General features: G+C 38.7%; 1 protein-coding gene and 1 pseudogene across 12 annotated transcripts in view; one reads left to right on the forward strand and one right to left on the reverse strand.

Moving 5' to 3' along the window:
• KIF1B (kinesin family member 1B) overlaps positions 1-18,237 on the forward strand; it is a 138,735-nt gene that overhangs the window by 72,444 nt on the left and 48,054 nt on the right. For all 11 annotated transcript variants that reach the window (XM_080656795.1, XM_080656803.1, XM_080656799.1 and 8 more), the window contains 5 exons: positions 2,853-2,932; positions 3,429-3,535; positions 4,312-4,395; positions 4,879-5,059; positions 5,188-5,260. In XM_080656795.1, the coding sequence (XP_080512921.1) occupies positions 2,853-2,932; positions 3,429-3,535; positions 4,312-4,395; positions 4,879-5,059; positions 5,188-5,260 (525 nt within the window). The remainder of the gene's footprint in view (positions 1-2,852; positions 2,933-3,428; positions 3,536-4,311; positions 4,396-4,878; positions 5,060-5,187; positions 5,261-18,237) is intronic.
• Positions 16,599-17,496, reverse strand: LOC308242546 (protein LLP homolog; annotated as a pseudogene). The gene is made up of 3 exons: positions 17,394-17,496; positions 17,008-17,015; positions 16,599-16,958 (listed from the first exon to the last, which is right to left on the reverse strand). The product of its transcript is annotated as a protein LLP homolog (transcript).

Consider the following 18,237-nt stretch of genomic DNA (forward strand, 5'->3'; position numbering starts at 1 on the left):
GCCTAACCTAGCACCCCTTGCTTCTGTTTGGCTACTCTTTCTGTGTAGATTTTCCCACAGATGCCGGCAACTCTCATTTATAACTCTTTAGAAGCAATTCCAGCTGTTCAGGTTTGTTTAGAAAAATAACCGCTTTAGTGTGCTTCTACAATTTGTGTTATAGACAGCAGTGTACTGAGCAAAGCAATTCCTGTCCTCGTCCTTCTAGCCTCTTCTCCTTTACCAGTTACAAAAAAGGACTCCAGTAATTACCTTCCTACTTACATAATCATAGTTATGAAGTAGTAGATACCTTTTAGTTAATTAGAATAGTAAGGTGTGTTGTTTGTTTGTTGTTGTTTTTACCAAGTTGCTTCTCAGTTGTTGTTAGATATTGGAAAATATTATCAAGTGATTATTTTGTGTGCTTATTTGTGTAATAATAGAACATATTTGATGTACAAACCACATACTTCATACCAATAATAAACGGTCCTTCATTTTAAATGACCTCAAGTTGCCTGTTAAGAGACTTAAACGTCTTCGAGTAAGGGTCTGATAATGATCTCTCTGGGTTAGCATAGAATGGGTAGGGAGTTTCAATTGGTACTTTAGTTTTATGTGATACAAAATATTCCTGTGATTTTTGCTAGGTTTCTGTTGGTTAAGTTTTTCACATAACTTTTTAAAATAAATTTTAGTGTGTTCTTTTCAACAAAGAAGATTGATTTAAAGAGATTTTAGATATATATTGTAAAACGGGAGCCGTAGTAAAAACACTGTATATGTTTGTATTGCCTGAGGTCAGTGATTTCCAGCTTACAGGTTTTTCCTTCAGTAAGACATTATTTATTCCGATATGTTGCTTATGATTATAAAGAGTTTAGCAGTTATAGGTTTGCTAGAATTTAGAGTGTGCTTTTGCATATATCTATATCTTTATACACACAACACATGTATGTATTTAAGGATATTTTATAATACCTTTTAATGTTAAGAACGGTGATTATATAACATCTTGTAAAAATATGGTATTTAACACAAATCATAAATAACTTGAGTAAGTTTTGTGATATAAACAGCATAGAATTCCAAACTGGCAGCTCTGTTTTAAAACCTTTTTCTTACTTTAATTTTACCCATCCAGCTTTAACTTTCTGGACTTCCTCAGGAAACTGTCCATCTCCAAATTCAGTGTTAGAACCTGTTTCTGATGTGTTAACGTGATTGTGGTAGTCATTGCACAATGTGTGCATTTATAAAATTGATACATTGTACACCTCTTAAAAATCCCATTCAACTAAATAAATACAATTATTATCTGTCAGTCATACCTCAGTAAAACTGGGAGGAAATTCCTTTAAGGCCAGAAAAGAAAAAAATAAAACCTGTTTCAGAGATTCTTTTTTCCTTAGACCAGTGTCATGATGGGCCCTAAAGAGCGCTGCCCAGAGAGGCCTTTGGCTCTCTCAGAGCAGCAAGCTTCAAACGGCAGAGGCAGATCTAGTCGAGAAGATGTAGAGGTTTTTCTAATTAATTTTTAATCATCTTTTTCAGTTCCTTTCTTAACCCTCTCATCTGACTCTTCTTCCATTTTTCCACATTTGCTGACACTATCTTGAGTAGCTTTTGACCCCGACACCTTGTGACTTATTTTTGGATCCCAGTGGGGTGTTTTCACCAAAGAAGGTTGGTTTTTAAAAGATTTTAGAAATATTAGAGTTAGATGAGAATTTTTACATGATTTGTGTATTATTTGAATGTCAGTAATTTTAATTTCTTCTTTAAAGTACAGACTAATTAATAAACTAAAGATAATAACAGACCATGGAAGAACTGATAAAAATTACAGAGGGAGATAATGGGAATGTGGGGACTTTTTTATACCATCTGATCTTACTTACATGTGGAATCTGAAAAAAACACACACTAAACTTAGCAATACAGAGAACAGATTGGTGGTGGGGGACATTTTTATAAAGCAAATGAAAAATTAAATATTTATTGGAATTGTAGGGGAGGAAAAATAATTTCCCCTCTACCCTTCTGAGTTCTTGGCTGAAAGCCCTGTAATAAAAGACAAATAGATTAACAAGAGAAAAACAAATAGAAGTTTATTAACATGTCTACCTTATGTATACATGGGAGATACCCAGGGGAAAATGCCTAACTCCTTGATGTGGCTTAGAGTTCAAACGCACTAGTAGATATTAATAGGGAAGGGAGAGGGAAGATAGACCTCTGGGGGAGAGGAAATGGTTTTTAGGATCCTTAGAAGAGTTGATGGGATGTGTGTTAGATAGTGTGTGACAGTCTGTCTGGGTGTGGTGTTGACTTCTGGCTTCCTCTCCTGTGGTAAGAGTCCACCTTTCCTTTAATGAAACTCCTGGAGGATTTATGGCTATTGAGCTCCGTTAGGAGGATCTGTGTTGAGACAGATGTGGGAGGTCAGAGAAAGCCTCTCTCTGCATTGGCTGCTTTTCAAGTGCCCACAGCTCAAAATAATATGTTAAAGTGGCATATTTTGGGGTGGCATATTCTGCTACCCTTCAAGATTTTTGTCCAAGTATTTACAAAATTATGATTACCCATCCAGAGAATCAGCCTGTCCTAATTTTTCTCTTGTATTCTGAATGTTTTGACCTTATCAAGAACTGGATCTTGTTCTTTATCTCAGAACTCATGTTCTTAGAGAGTGTATTAGTGCAGTTTGGGAAGCCTGGAGAGAGTGTTTTCTATGTGCGATGGAATTGCAACTTGGAAGGAAGGCAGTCTGTTTTCCAGCGCCTGTGGGTAACCCAGGAAACCCTCAGCCTCCTGTGGTCACAGCTCTCTCAGGGCGCTTGCTCCAGCTTATCTGTAACCTTTTTCAGACCCCACATCTTGTTAACCTCAATGAGGACCCACTGATGTCGGAATGCCTGCTTTATTACATCAAAGATGGAATTACAAGGTATGTTTGTTTCTTTTGGTCACTTTAATGTTTTCTTTTCTCTTACATTGAATAAAAGAAAGTTGTTGAAAATTTGTTGTAATGATTTGCTGATTTTCCCATCTGAAATAGTTACAAACTATCCTCTCTACTCTTCCCAAATTATGTGTCTTAGCCAGCTGAACTAGTTAACATGTAGTTTTTCCCTAAAAGACACTAAGTAAAAATTTTCCTCCTTACATCTTACATAAATTCATTAGGTAGATTAGTTCACTCATGTTTTTGTATAATGTTGTGTGAGATACATTGATAAATCATTGTTCCTTGGTTTCTTATTCTGATGTAGGGAAGTTGACCATATTTGAAAATAGAATTTGCAGTTGAAAGCCTCTGATAAAAAAAAAAGTGGTACCTTTTTTGTATGTACCAAAGAATATTCTTTGGGAGAAAGAGGTTTATTGTTTGTAGTGCTCTTTGTGTCTGAATTTCCCTGGGAAACACTTTCCCTTGTGTTCAGGGTTGGCCAAGCAGATGCTGAGCGGCGCCAGGACATCGTGCTGAGTGGGGCTCACATTAAAGAAGAGCATTGTATCTTCCGGAGCGAGAGAAACAACAGCGGGGATGGTGAGAGTCCTTGGCTTAGCTTTCCCAACAACTTTCCTTTCTACATTATGGGAAATCCATGCACAAGACTTGGTATTCCCTGTCTCTTTCAGTGGTACTTCCTTATACAATCCAATATTTGAAAATGGAGAAACCTGGGCTGCGTGTAAATGTAGGGTCGGACAGAGCTACTTTGCATGAAAATAGCTTGGACAAAAGGAGCCCTTTGTTACTGCCAAGCGCTAAGCAGGACATAGGCAATTAGGCTTGGTCTTGAATGTTAATTATTTGATAGGCAAGTAAGAAGGGAACAAATATTCTGGGTGGTAGGAGATTGGAAGGACCTCTAGCCTTAATCCAGTAGAATTTTATCTAAAAAGAAAGAAGTCAGTCTTGTATTTTGTACAGGTTATTAACAAAACAACAGCAATCTAACCATATTTTTATGCTATATAATTCATTCCTTCCTTAATCAAAATATTAGCTTTTGAATTTAAGTTTCCTATTATGACCTATATTTCATACTTAAGATTTCTGATGGTTTACAGTTTTATAGATTGAACTATCAGATATCACCAAAACAGATTTTATGTCTTCTGAGGTTTGTCAATTTAAATGTTTCTATCTTAGCCACAGCCCTGGTTATGGCACCCTAAAATAAACTATTATATGATGCTCAGCCACTTGGTCGGTTACAGGAATCTATTCTAGTTACCCTAAATCCTCATAGTCATCTACTTCCCATTATTTTTATTCCAGTGGTTTGTGATGCTGACATTAATTTGCATTCCTCTTAGTTATCGTGACCCTGGAGCCTTGTGAACGCTCAGAAACCTACGTAAACGGCAAGAGGGTGGCCCAGCCTGTTCAGCTGCGCTCAGGTGAGAGTGGGACAGATTTGAAGTCTTCAGCAAAGATCACATGGCTTGTGTGAGCAACTCCATAATTTTTTTTTTTAATTCTCACCCAAGAATATTTTTCCCATTGATTTTCAGAGAGAATGAAACGGAGGGTGGGGGAGAGAGAAACATCGATGTGAGAGAAACACATCAATTGGTTGCTTCCCGCAAGGGCCTCTGTTGGAGCTAGGGATCGAACCCACAACCCAGGGACCTGCCCTTGACTGGGAATGGAACCCGTGACCCTTAGGTGCATGGGCTGATGCTCCAACCACTGAGCTCACCAGCCAAGGTGCAACTCTATAATTTCTGAATTTTTGTTTAAAGGCTGAAGTGATAGCATTAGGGTTGATGTTCTTCTAAAATCTCAAAAGCTGTCTTTTTGCATTAAGGAGAGTGAGGTTATTAACCTAGATACTATCCATTTAAAAAGTGGTTTCTTAACTTGGTTTTGTTTTGTGATAGGAAACCGTATCATCATGGGTAAAAACCATGTGTTTCGTTTTAATCACCCTGAGCAAGCACGGGCTGAGCGGGAAAAGACTCCTTCTGCTGAGACCCCCTCTGAGCCTGTAGATTGGACATTTGCCCAGAGAGAACTTCTGGAAAAACAAGGAATTGATATGAAACAGGAGATGGAGAAAAGGTAATGTACAAATGTGATGTGGCCCAAATGACTGTCACTTCTTTGAAACGTAGCATAGCAGTGTTTATAAAACAGCTCAGTGATTTCACCATCTATTCTTTCCCCTCTTGGTTTTCTCTTTCTTCTAGGTTACAGGAAATGGAAATCCTATACAAAAAGGAGAAGGAAGAAGCAGATCTTCTCTTGGAACAGCAGAGACTGGTAGGAATCCATCCTGAATCCTCTGTTAGGAAAAGGGCAGCTTGCTCTCACACCTTCCCTGCCCCACAGAGAAGCACCTGCCCACATGGCTTATCCATCTCTCGCTGACAGCACACGCTGTTCTCTTCCTTCCTTAATGGAGAACAAACTTACAGCTCCTGGCTTAGGCTAAAAAACTGTTCAGAAAGGTACTGTCTTGTGCCTTTTATCAAGTCTTCTGTCAACACCAAGTGCTACAGTGGGAGCTTTTCGGTAGCCTTTGCCTCTTGATAGTGGTTTTTGAGTATGCGTCAGTGGTGGTTCTTTGAGTGATAATTACTCTACATATTGAATTTGGTGGGCGTTTGCCTTGGTTTTGTTTCTGATCACCTGATAGTACTAATTCTCTGCTCTTGGGCTGACCTGGGGGTTGTTCTCGTGCTGGGCAGACTTTTTTTTTTTTTTTTTTTTTTAGTTAAACTGTGTCTGAAAGTGTTGCTGCACAGTTGCATGTGTTAACCCTTTCCTGTTCCCCTGCATGGAGTCTGCATCCTCAGTTAGGGTCCCTGGGGCATGTGGGTGACAGGGAAGCAGGGGCTGTAAGCCAGCCCAGAGAGGAGAGGAAAGCCTGGTTTCTCCGGGTGAGCAGCTGAAAAGTTGATTTAAGGTTGCAACTTATAATGCTAATGGCTTTAGCCTTGTATGCTGTTAATTGATTTTCCAAGTTTGGTAGCAACTGAATCTTATGAATAAATAAGTTAATTTATTAGTTAGATTTTCATTAGAAATTTTTAAAAATATCTTTGTATTGATTTTTAGAGAGGAAGGGAAAGGGAGAGAGAGAAACATTGATGTGACAGCAAAACATTGAGAGCCTCCTGCATGCCCCCTACTGGGGATCGAGCCCACAACCTGGCATGTGCCCTGACTGAGAACCGAACCAGCAACCTTTGGGTGCACGGAAAAATGCCCAACCATCTGAGCCACATTGGCCAGGACTAGATTTTCATTTTTAAAGCCATCCAGTTTTGGTTAATAAAGCCCTTGTTATAAGAAACTTCTTGGCATTCATTAATATGTGAAGAAAAGGCATATAAACCTTTGGGTACTATGGGTGCAATTTAGGAATTTTCCAGTTTTTAAGGTTCTTGAACGTCTGTTAATATAAGGTTAGCATAAATTACAGCGTGTAAAACACTGCACATAAACTACAGCCTTATAGCCAGGCTCTGCTTTGGAGAAGAGAGGCTACTGCTAAATGGGCCAGAAAAGCCAAGGGCTTAAGCAAAAGCAGCCTTTTCCAAGGCAACTCAGTTTGGAGGCTTGGCAGTAGTTAACCAGTTCATTTGTTAGCTTGGAAGTTCTAATAAAGCCCCCCTCTTAATGGATTGTAAGAATAAATCAAGTGTCTGAGGCAAGATAACAGCAGTGTTACATATAGAGAGTCTAGGAGGCCAAGGTAGCATTTAGTTTTTAGTAAAAATGGAAAGATTTAGGTGCAATGTGATTATGGGCTTGAAAGGTTTACAACACATAAAGGAGCCTTTTATCTTAATAATGTAGTATAAGCTAATAACATGCCTCGGATGGTCTGTGAGAGATCAAAGGAGGACAGGTATAATTAAGCTGTGTTTATTATTATAGATAGTGCCTTATAATTAATTGTATAGTGCTTTGTAATTTACAGAGAGCTTTAACACCCATCACTTTCTTTTTTATTTCTGAAACAACTCTCTTTAGTAGACTTGTATATGCATAAAATAAGTAATATTGCCTCCAGTTGAGGAAACCAAGGCTAAACAGTACTGTCTTGCCCACTCTTAAAACCTATGAAGTCATGGGTTTGAGGCTTACACTTGGGTCTTCTGACTGACTTCACTGTGTGTTCAGTAAAGCCGTACTTACCAGCTACCGAGGAGGCTTGTTAAAAAGCAGATGCTGATTCAGCAGGTCTGGGTGCGACTGGAGATTGTGCACTTGTAACCTGCTCCCCGGGGATGCCCATTCTCCTTGTCCTGGGACCAACTGATGGGTAACTAACTAGGTGGGAGAGAATGATGGCTGGTGTTCTCCGTCACCAAGAGCTGGTGATCCTTCTGTGCTCTGAAGTAGCGGTGCATTCACAAAGATGAAGCAAATGTCTCTACGACATGCTTAGTTTCCAGGGGGCATACTTACTCTGCAAGTAGCCAGGTCTGGTTGTCATTTGATCTGTGTATCTCAAAGCAAGCTAGGATTTCAAGAGCAGGTCCTCAAAGCAAGGAGCTGCTTTCCTCCCACAAGTCCAACTCTGTATTCCATTTCCATGTCTAGTCCTCAGAAGGAATTGATTTCTAATGCTTTAGCCTGAAGAGTATCTGGTAGTAACAGTGCTGAATGGGAAATTTATTTTTACGATTCCTATATTGCTCAACTAACAGATATACGTTGAATGCGCCCTATGAATAAACATCGAGAGGATACAAAAGACTTATTTTTCAGTAAATATCTTTAATATTTGTTATATGTCATCATTTTTGCATAACAACAGCATTAAAAAACTTAGTTTTCTGTTACCATAGTTCCCCACACGGTGCGTCACACTGTTATATTCTCTTGTAGTTAGTGCCCTGTTGTACACCTGGTCCTTTTCATGCTTGCTTTTCTACACATGTGTTTTGGGTATCTTCTCTCTTCTATTTGTATAAGCTTCTTGCAGTCTTTTCAGGAGGCCTACTTTACATTTGGTATTTAAGGAAAACAGAAGGATCTTTAGTGACATGTGAATTGGCCAAACCTGCGTAGTTTTTCCAACCCTCTAATAAATGAATCTAAATATCTTTTTTTTCCTGACATGAGATAGAATTTACATCTTGGCATATAAATTTTGCATACAGACTTTCTAGAATCATGGTCAGTATGTGAGGGGGTATATTTGAGCCATATGGCGAACATCGTCTACAGAGTCAATATAATATGACCATATTTTAAAAAGAAAGGAAATTATAGCCACTTGATTTAATATGAGTTCTTTTGGATATGTAGACTTTCTAATTTATGTTTTATTTTGGAGTTTTATCTCTCAATCAGGTTACTAAAACAATGATTTATTTCCTAAATTAGGAAGTATTCACTTAATTCTTAAGCAATGTTAAAAAGAAAAGGAGTCAGGAAAAAAGTGATAGTTGTCAATTATGTGGGAAGAATCAGAGAGAGTTTGTTTTGTAAAACACCATTTCTACATATTTGCAAGAAATCCTTTTTATGAGTCAGACATACTTTTTCTCTAATATTAATATCATCTTTTATCACTTAAGATTAGCCATTCTGGTTTTTTAAACTAAAAATGAAAAATAAGTAGTCTAGAATCTATAAATTTAACTTTATCTGCTTTTTGTTGCTAAATTTTCAAGTGGGTGGGGGTTAGATGTTGATTTAGTACCCATTTATAGACCAATATAAGTCAGTTGAAACAACTCCAAATTCAGGGGCCAAATTATTGTCACTGTTAAAGGTTACTTTTTGTCCCTAAAAAGGTAACTGTACATGGAAATTTTGGTGTAGAAAGCAAGATACTATTTATCAATTTTGAGTTTTGAAAACCTTTACTAGAGACAATTTTGGTAGGTATAGCCAGGTAAAGGAGACTAGTAAGTAAGAATATTTTCATTTACTCGGCTAGCTTGAACTCTTCAGTGAGTAGTGTCTTTTCTCAGGAACTTTTATTTCCTGAATAGAAATTCTTTCTTCATCCTGTTCATCAGAGGGAATTGTAAATCCAACATTGCTTTCATTTAGATCCATGTTATCAAGATTTGCTTGTGTTAGTTAAGAATAATTGGTTATTTTGTCTAGACGGTTATTATCCCAAATCAGGCTGCAGTTTTAGGTCTAAGTGAAACATTTTGAAAAAGAAACAGTGGTGCAAAGATAGCCAGAAAGAAAGTTAGAGAAAACATTTTAAAGTGGATCCATTTCACATAAACAGTAAAAGCTTCATGTTCTATGTGTTGATAAGGAAGAATTGTTACTTAAAGTGATATTTCTCAAATAGCTAGAAATGCCATGGGTTTTCACAGAAAACATCTCTAAGTTGTATTTATTAAAATATTACTTGGAGAATCTTAAAGATGTTAATAAAAGTTTATTTGCCTGATTTAATTTATGTTCTAGAAGTTTGTTTCTTAAAATTTTGGAGGTGAGGTATTTATTGATTCAAGTGTGGAAAACAAAATAGCAGACCCACTAGAAGGACCCTCTTAGCGTTCTTGTTTTCTGGATAACACCTCTAATTGTATAAGTGAAATGGATCAGTTTGACATGACACAAGAAAATAGCAAATCCAACATATGCTCACGGAAAGACTAGTTTCAAAACCCTCTTGTCTTCTAGAAAAACAATTTGGTTGATGAGAACTCACATGGTCTGCTAATAGATTCTTAGCATTTTTAACATCATCCCTGTTTGCTTCTTTTTCTACTTCCTCATCTTCTAACTTTTTTCCAGGGCTGCTCTTTTTTAGTAAAGCTAAACAGAACGTGGCATCCTACAGCCTTTACTAACCTTTGTTAATCTGCCTGCTCGTCACATCTTGTATGGCATCTGTGCTCACTCATGGGGAAAGAGTTTCTGGAAGAAGCAACAGCAATAACCAAGGCAAATGTGGGGAAGTGGCTGCATGGGTGTTAGCATGAATGGGGTGTAGGTTTTACTTCATATTCTTGAGGTGGTGGAGATGTTATTTTATACCATTTTCTTAATAACTTCATATGACCTTAGAGTGAGAGTCTCACGGTGTCCGTCTCCCTAAGAAATTTGCTTTCATATTTCATCACGTATGCCAGAAAGTGAAAATTTGGATTAGTGTTACTAAACAAACCAACTAATCTTTATATTAATAACAATCTATATATGCATATGTCTTAATAGACTTGCACATCACTTAAGGTTTTTGTTTTATAGGGGTTTGTTTTGTTTTTATATTTGGTTAAGGCTTTTTTGCTTGCTTTTTCTTCGATTTGATTTTCATTTTTTACATTTTAATTTTGGTTTTTTTGGGGCCATTGTTTGATTTTGTTTTCCAAAGGACGCGGATTCTGATAGCGGGGATGATTCTGACAAGAGGTCCTGTGAAGAGAGCTGGAAACTGATTACTTCTCTGAGAGAAAAGCTACCTCCCAGCAAGTTGCAAACCATTGTTAAAAAATGTGGCCTCCCTAGCAGTGGGAAGAAACGAGAACCTATTAAAATGTATCAGATACCCCAAAGAAGGCGCCTGAGTAAAGATTCCAAATGGGTCACCATCTCAGATCTTAAGATTCAGGCTGTAAAAGAGATTTGCTATGAGGTCGCGCTCAACGATTTTAGGCACAGTCGGCAGGAGATTGAGGCCTTGGCCATTGTTAAGATGAAAGAGCTTTGTGCCATGTATGGGAAGAAAGATCCTAATGAGCGGGACTCCTGGAGGGCAGTGGCCAGGGATGTCTGGGACACTGTTGGTGTAGGGGATGAGAAGATCGAAGACATGATGATGGCCAGTGGTAAAGGCGGAACTGATGTAGATGATCTCAAGGTTCATATAGACAAGCTGGAAGACATTTTGCAAGAAGTCAAAAAGCAAAATAACATGAAAGATGAGGAGATAAAAATCTTAAGAAATAAAATGCTCAAAATGGAAAAAGTCTTGCCACTGATTGGATCTCAGGAACAGAAAACCCAAGGAAACCACAAAGCAAAAGAACCTGCTGGTGCTGGTGTCAGTAGCAACTCTGAAAACGATGTCAGTAAAGGAGACAATGGAGAACTTGGTAAAGAAGAACGTGTTTCCCAGCTGATGAACGGGGATCCAGCTTTCAGACGTGGACGTCTGCGTTGGATGAGACAAGAGCAAATCCGGTTTAAGAACCTGCAACAGCAGGAGATAACAAAGCAGCTTCGTCGGCAGAACGTACCTCATAGGTTCATCCCTCCTGAGAATCGGAAGCCCCGGTTCCCCTTTAAGAGCAACCCTAAACACAGAAACTCTTGGAGTCCTGGGACACATATCATCATAACAGAAGATGAGGTTATAGAGCTTAGAATTCCGAAAGAGGAAGATGGGAGGAAAGGAAACAAGGATGAGAGCCAAGAAAAGGGTGGTAGAGCAGCTTCTAAGGATCCCCAGCTACCATGGGGCTCTCAGGGCATGCGAAGTCAAGATCACATCCAAGTTAGCAAGCAGCATATTAATAGTCAGCAACAGCCACCTCAGTTACGCTGGAGAAGCAATTCTCTCAATAACGGCCAACCGAAAAGCATGCGCTGCCAGGCACCTGCCTCCTCAGAATCATTAAACCCCCACACTGGTCATCCCACTGGTCACCCCACTGCTGATCCGCAGACTTTCCAGGCGAAGCGTCATATGCATCAACACCGTCATTCTTACTGTAATTATAACACTGGAGGTCAGTTAGAGGGCAGTGCAGCCAATTCTTACCAGAGGCAGACTGATAAACCCAACCACTGTAGCCAGTTTGTAACACCTCCACGGATGAGGCGACAGTTCTCGGCACCCAATCTCAAAGCTGGTCGAGAAACCGCAGTATAAATTACTGGACAAACTTGAAATCCTGGTGGAGGAAACAGGCGATGGTAGCCCGATTTGAGTTGGTTCTAGCCTTGGCCTCAAGTTCCTACAATTTACATTATTATTTGAATGTTGTGTTCCTACAGATAATAACTGATTTTAATATTGTCAAAACATGAAACACTGGTAAATGTTTCAAGGCCTCCCTTTTGTTTGTATACCATAATGGGCAGTTTCTGGAATTTTGGACAAAACACTGAGACCTCCCTTTTGTTCCTGAGACTTTCCTCTTTTCTTGGTGCCTAGATAATATACTTACATAAACTGGTCTTTTGGTGTAAGTTTATTCTGTTTTTATAATGCCTATAAATTGATCTGATAACCAGAAAGACCTGCCTCTTGGTTTAGGCAAACATTCAACTTTTTTGCTTTTGTAGCTAGAAGAGTCCTAGCCTTCAATTGGGGGAATTTGATATGTAGAATTAAATGTCTGTTATTTCCCCATAAATGCTAGAACATTAGTTTAAAAATAATAACATGCAACTATGTGGACACAACTTTGGATTTCTCATCCATATGTGTTCCTTTTAAAAAATATAATTGGACTTTTCATAAGCCAAAACTAAATGTCTCCAGATATATTTTATAGTACATAGCTTTGCATCTTCACAGAACTTGGACATCTTATTCTTTTACATGTTGCATAGAACTGATTCAGTAGGGTTTTGTTTTTTTTTTCTTTTGACTGTATCAGTATATGTATGAAATTGGTCAAAATACAGAAATCTTTAAATTGGCACCGTTTCTGGATTTCTGTTTGTGGTTTGCATTTTGAAATCTAACTTAGCATTTCTCTCTCACACACAGTGAATTATTCACCAAAATCGTGCCAACATAAATACCGGCAGAATACTTGTATACTCTGAGCAGTATACATATGTTTATAGGGAGACTATTGGGTGGGGAGAGGAGAGAGCTGGGACACGGGGAGAAGGCTCCATACAGCGTATGGCTGTGTGCTGCGTATTTACAGTAGATGACGAAATAATGAAATAGGCTAACTCGTTGGGTGTAGAATAAAGGAGATAATGTATAATGAGCTATTCTTCGATTACCAGTAGTAATGCTCACAGACACTCAAGCAAGCAAAGAGCAGTCCTTTTGAACATTTATTGTATCAATACCTCATGTACTGTATTGTGGTCTCAGTTTGCCTCACTGGAGAATCCACTAAAAAGGATGGATTTTAATGGGAAGAAAAGAATAGTTTTCTACATCTCTTGAACTTGCCAGAAACTTAAGAGGCAGTGTGAAGAGCCAGCGACGTCTGCAATTGCCTGACTTCATGTTGTTGAAGACTCCCAAGTCACACTAAGTCATCTATCAAACACTTGTCTTCCAGATGGTGTGAAAATTGCAGCCAAGATAGTAATTAACATTCAAGGAAGCCTTAAAGATTGTGATTATATAGTTTTTTTTCCTTTGTGTGTGGGCACTATGCTTTATTAGAACGTATTATTTTTAATCATAGTATCTTTTCTTTGCTTCTAAGAAAATGCTTTCTTAATGCACAGAAAGTTGCTTCCAATTAACTTTGGGGAGCTATTTTTGCTTTTGTAGCTAGAAGAGTCCTAGTCTTCAGTTGAGGTTTCATGGTAGATGAGGCATGGGTGAATGATTTTTGTGATGGCTGACTAATTGAGATGACGATCTCCTGTATCATGTGATGTGAATGAACTCAGTAGGCTACTTCAGATCAGTCACTTCAACCCCAGTTTTGTCTTTCTTTATTCTCCTTAGACATAGATTCATTAACTAGTCATTTCTTGCAAAAAAATGCATTTTCTAATATTAGTAATAATGATAATTACTCACCTTTCACCTCTAGAGCTAAAGTGGGCTCGTACTTCCCTAACTTGAGATAACGTAATGACAGGTCCATTGCATGAAATTATATGTTCATTTTTGTGGTGGCCTTTTCATCTCAGTTTGGGCCAGTGCCTCCCTTTCCCACTAAACAGTGGGAGTGTGTTTCTGCTGGTGACCAGGTGACACTGTAGAATGAAAAGTAACATAATATTTTCATTTGTAGATGTGGGTTGTGATGAGCGCTAGACCCAAACTGGTATTCTAAAGAACCAGGTTTGTGTTGGTGCTTCATCTGCTGGTCCAGGGGCCCTCATCTTGCTGAGATGTTTAGATATCAAAAGGAGCCCTTAATTTCAGATGACCAGGAAGAAAGGAACCAAGGTTCGACTGGCTGTCCCTGAATTCATGCATTGGAGAGCACATGTTGTCTTAGGAAATAATTTTTGTCTTTAAAATTATTTCATTGACTCTTTTTTACTAAGTAAGTAACTAGTGCCATGCTTCTGTGAGCTTTTGGTATAGCCTGTATTGCCATTTGTTTTTTAATTTGACAGTCTCTCTCGCTCTAAGTTTAAATACAGCAAGATCAAGGAGAAATGGTCATCATTAAACCGTTATTATATTATTGAAGTATTCCTAGCTATTATCATAGTGAAGTGAAAAAAAAAAAAGCATTTTGCAATTGAAATTATATAATGATCTGCCAATAATGGAACTATAGAGGAGACTTAATTAATTGGTATAATTTCACAAGCCAAATGGTGTTCCTTGGAGAGTCAAAGACATTCTGCTTATAGATCTAAACTAGAGGGCTTTTCTTTTATATTTGCTTCTAATTCTTTGTAGTGCTGTGAATTGTTTCTTGTACTAGAAATGCAATGAAGTATTGCTTATTCCACTGAAGTGACTTGAAATGACCTCTTGTGCTTTGGGTGTAGGTTGATGCTGAAAAAAACACAAAACAAAACACAGAGTTTGCCACACCAGTGTCTGCATTATAGGCTACTAGATACTGTACTACAGGAAGTTACATAGATTTCCTCCGGTCAGCTGCTGTACCCCTGTGCCTTACCGGTCCTTTGTAGACTTGCCTTAATGATTTGTACAAAAGACTGGGAGGAGGGGAAGCTGCCATGTCCTGGTGAACCTAATGAAAATGCCTTCTGAGGCACAATGCAAAGCAAGCATTTGTTCTGTACTGTCAGAGCCCGGTTCTGCACGCCGAGGAGTTTTCATAATTGTCCAGTTCATGTCATCTTTCAGATTTTATAATCTGCTCTAGATACTTAGTTTGAACCACTAGGTTGTGAAATGTATTGGTTTCCTGCCATCATTACTGTAAAATCTTCTTGTTCATGAACAATGGATTTCTCCTTTAATATTTTTTTTAATTGTTGAAGATTGTCTTTGAGTGTAAGATCTACCTTATCAGAAAAGGAGAGTTTGTAATATTAAAAAAAAAATAAAGTCCTCATTCAATAAAAGCTGAAATCTTCTTTTAAAAGTGTGATTTCTCACTGATGTGGGAGGAGGGGAAAGTGAGACAGAGTGATGCTAATAGGCCTGATCTTGACTTTTATTTTTTTATTGCTTTTGCTTTTGAAGGTGGTTGCAAACCAAGTCTTTTTTTCTTCTTCTCAAATTTGTACATGAACTTGATTAGCTTAAGCTTTTGCTCTTGTTACCTTTTCTGTTTATTAAAATTGTATCTTAAATGGGAACTTTAACCTCTACTTTATGCTACATTTTATTTTAAAACTTTTCTAGTATAAGATGAACGAGGGGAGAGCAAGTACCACTTTCAGATTTCTTTGAGTTTACCTTAAACCATGTATTCAGGTTTTTTTATTAATCTTGATTTGAAGTTTTTAAAAATGAAGACGTATGCTTCCTTTCATATGGATAGGAACTGCATTTCTAAAAGCTGTTGAGTAACTGTTTAGTTCTTCTTTTTTTCCTTTAACCACCGCTTTTCTCCACCCAGAGTATTGGTGCTTTGCTAGAGGTGAAACAGGACAGAGTAGAATATTTTTCTGGAGTGGACCATTAGTCTTATTGAAAATTGAGACGTGACATTTTTATATTGAAAAACACAATCCTACATTGTATCATGCGGTGTTTTTAATGAGGAACTTGAGAGAATGTTATGCTTGGATTGATTGGCTGCAGGCCGCATATTCTTTCCCTTCAGGTACTTGGTATTTTCCTGCTGTTGGAGAAACTGGCGGAAAAGTTGCCAAGATCAACCACTGCTAGGGCAACACAGAGGATTCCAGTGCAGTGTGATCTGCACAGTGAGAGTTGTGTGCACAGATGAGAATGGGGAGAATGGGAAGTGTTTTTTGAAGGAGTAAGCCCTGAGCCAAGAGCTGAGTGCCCAAGTACAACTGGGAATTTATCCAAGTGAAGAATGGCAGGGAGAGGGGCAAGGAAGCATGTCGGGGAACTGGGAGTAACTTGGGGTGCTGAGAATACCAGCTGTGCTGGGGAGTTACGGTGAGAGAGGAGGGCAGTTGGGTGGACAGGGCTGGATCCTGGCATGCTAAAGAGTTGGGATTTTTAAAAAACAAAATACCTTTTATTATGAATTATACAAAATCAAAACTCCAAACAAGCACTGCTTATAAGATCCACTGATATTATATTTTTAAAACAATACTCGGTGTCTTTAAATCTGAGTTAGTATAATATCATTTATTTTTAATAATACCAAAAACAACCACACTAATACTTGATAGAATTTTGATGTCTGATAACCCCTGCCTATCAGACAGCATCCAATTAAAATATCATATAGCTTTTATTCATGAAAGAAAATAATTTATTCAAGTTCACAAAACCAATTTGAGGAGTTATATTGGGTTTGAATTGAAGAAAAAGGCCCAGTTAAAACATGGAAACAAAATTTTCATTTGCTGGAAGCTGAAATCAGTGTATACATTCTAATCAAAGATCTGTCCCAGGTGGCATTTTCAAGTTTTTAAAAGTGTGCCAGGCCAAATCCTTAACTGCCTTCACTGCTTTTGCTTTGCTTTGCCCCTTTCCTTTCTCTCGATTTGCCTTCAGCGTTTTTCTTTGCCTCTGGTTCATGTATATGGGGTACTATCCATGCTGGCCTAGAAAATTCTTTCTGTTCTTCTTAATATCAGACTCCGTTTTCATGTCATCCTTTTCATCTTCCACCACACACTAGATTTGCTCTTGAAAATGTTTGGGGACTGCCGCAGTCGCTGTCTCTTGAACATCTTTCATGGAAACATCAGTGTCGCTCTGGCTGGCGTGGCTCAGTTGGTTGTGCATCATCCCCTGCACCAAGAGCTGATCGGTTCGGTTCCTGGTCAGGGCACATGCCCACGTTGCAGGCTTTATCCGTAGTAGGGGGTGAGCAAAAGGCAGCCGATCGATGTACAGCTCACATCAATGTTTGTTTCTCTCTCTCACGCTCCTCCTTCTTTTCTCTTAAAAAAAAATCAATTAGCCCTAGCTGGTTTGGCGTCGGCCTGCAGACTGAATGGTCCCAGGTTCGATTCCGGTCAAGGGCACATGCCTGGGTTGCAAGTTCGATCCCCAGTGGGGGGCGTGCGGGAGGCAACCAGTCAATGATTCTCTCTCATCATTGAAGTTTCTATCACTCCCTCTCCTTTCCTCTCTGAAATTAATAAAAATATATTTAAGGAAAAAAATCAATTAATCTTAAAAAACAGACAAACATCGGTATCTACTTTAAGAACACTTAAATACAAAAAAGAATAATTTTAAGTCTGCTAAGCTCCTTTGGGTCATTCTGTTTTCTCTTTCCAGCTTGCATCTTCCTTTCCCACTTATTCTATAAGCTTTTAGACATATTTTATCTGAAAAGGTTCACCACTCACTGTCCACACGCTCACAACCAGGAGTTGGGATTTTATCTTAAGTGTGTTGGGAAGCTACCAAATGGTTGTATACAGGGAGATTGCATTGTTAGATTCATTTAGAAATAGCCAAAGTTTGGGTTGGAGGATTTGTTGGAAGGTGGTAAGTTTAGAGCCCATTGCTCCAGTTGGAAAGTTGCAGTATGAACTACGTGCGAAACTGCACTTTCCCAACGAAGGCAGGGAGAAAGGAGAGGCTGCGATAGATTATTTTCAGGAAGAGCCAACAAAGCAGCTTGCAGTCAGGTAAACCCTGTGTATAACAACCCACAGTGATGAAGGCTCTTGCTTGGATCATGGTTGGAAAGTAAAGTAGACAATTGCTGGGCCCACCCCAAAGTTTCTGGTTTGGGAGGCGTGCCCCGGGGCCTGATCATTTGCATTTCTGGAGTTCCCAGGTGACGCGGATTCTGCTGGATCAGCACTCACCTTTGGGAATCATTCGTCTAGAACAGGAGTTTGCAAGCTTTTGAAGGGCCAGTGGTAAATAGTTTAGGTTTTGTGGGCACTTTTTTTTTTTTTTTGCAACTATGCAGAAAAGCAGCCATTGACAACATGCAAAAGAATGGACGTGACTGTGTTCCAATAAAACTGTTTACAAAAACAGGCAGTGGGCTGGGTTTGGCCCTGGCCATAGTTTGCCCACCCCTAATCTAGAACACAATCACTTTTGA

Source organism: Plecotus auritus, assembly GCF_963455305.1.
Source record: "Plecotus auritus genome assembly, chromosome: 2".
In the NCBI taxonomy this organism is placed as follows: domain Eukaryota; kingdom Metazoa; phylum Chordata; class Mammalia; order Chiroptera; family Vespertilionidae; genus Plecotus; species Plecotus auritus.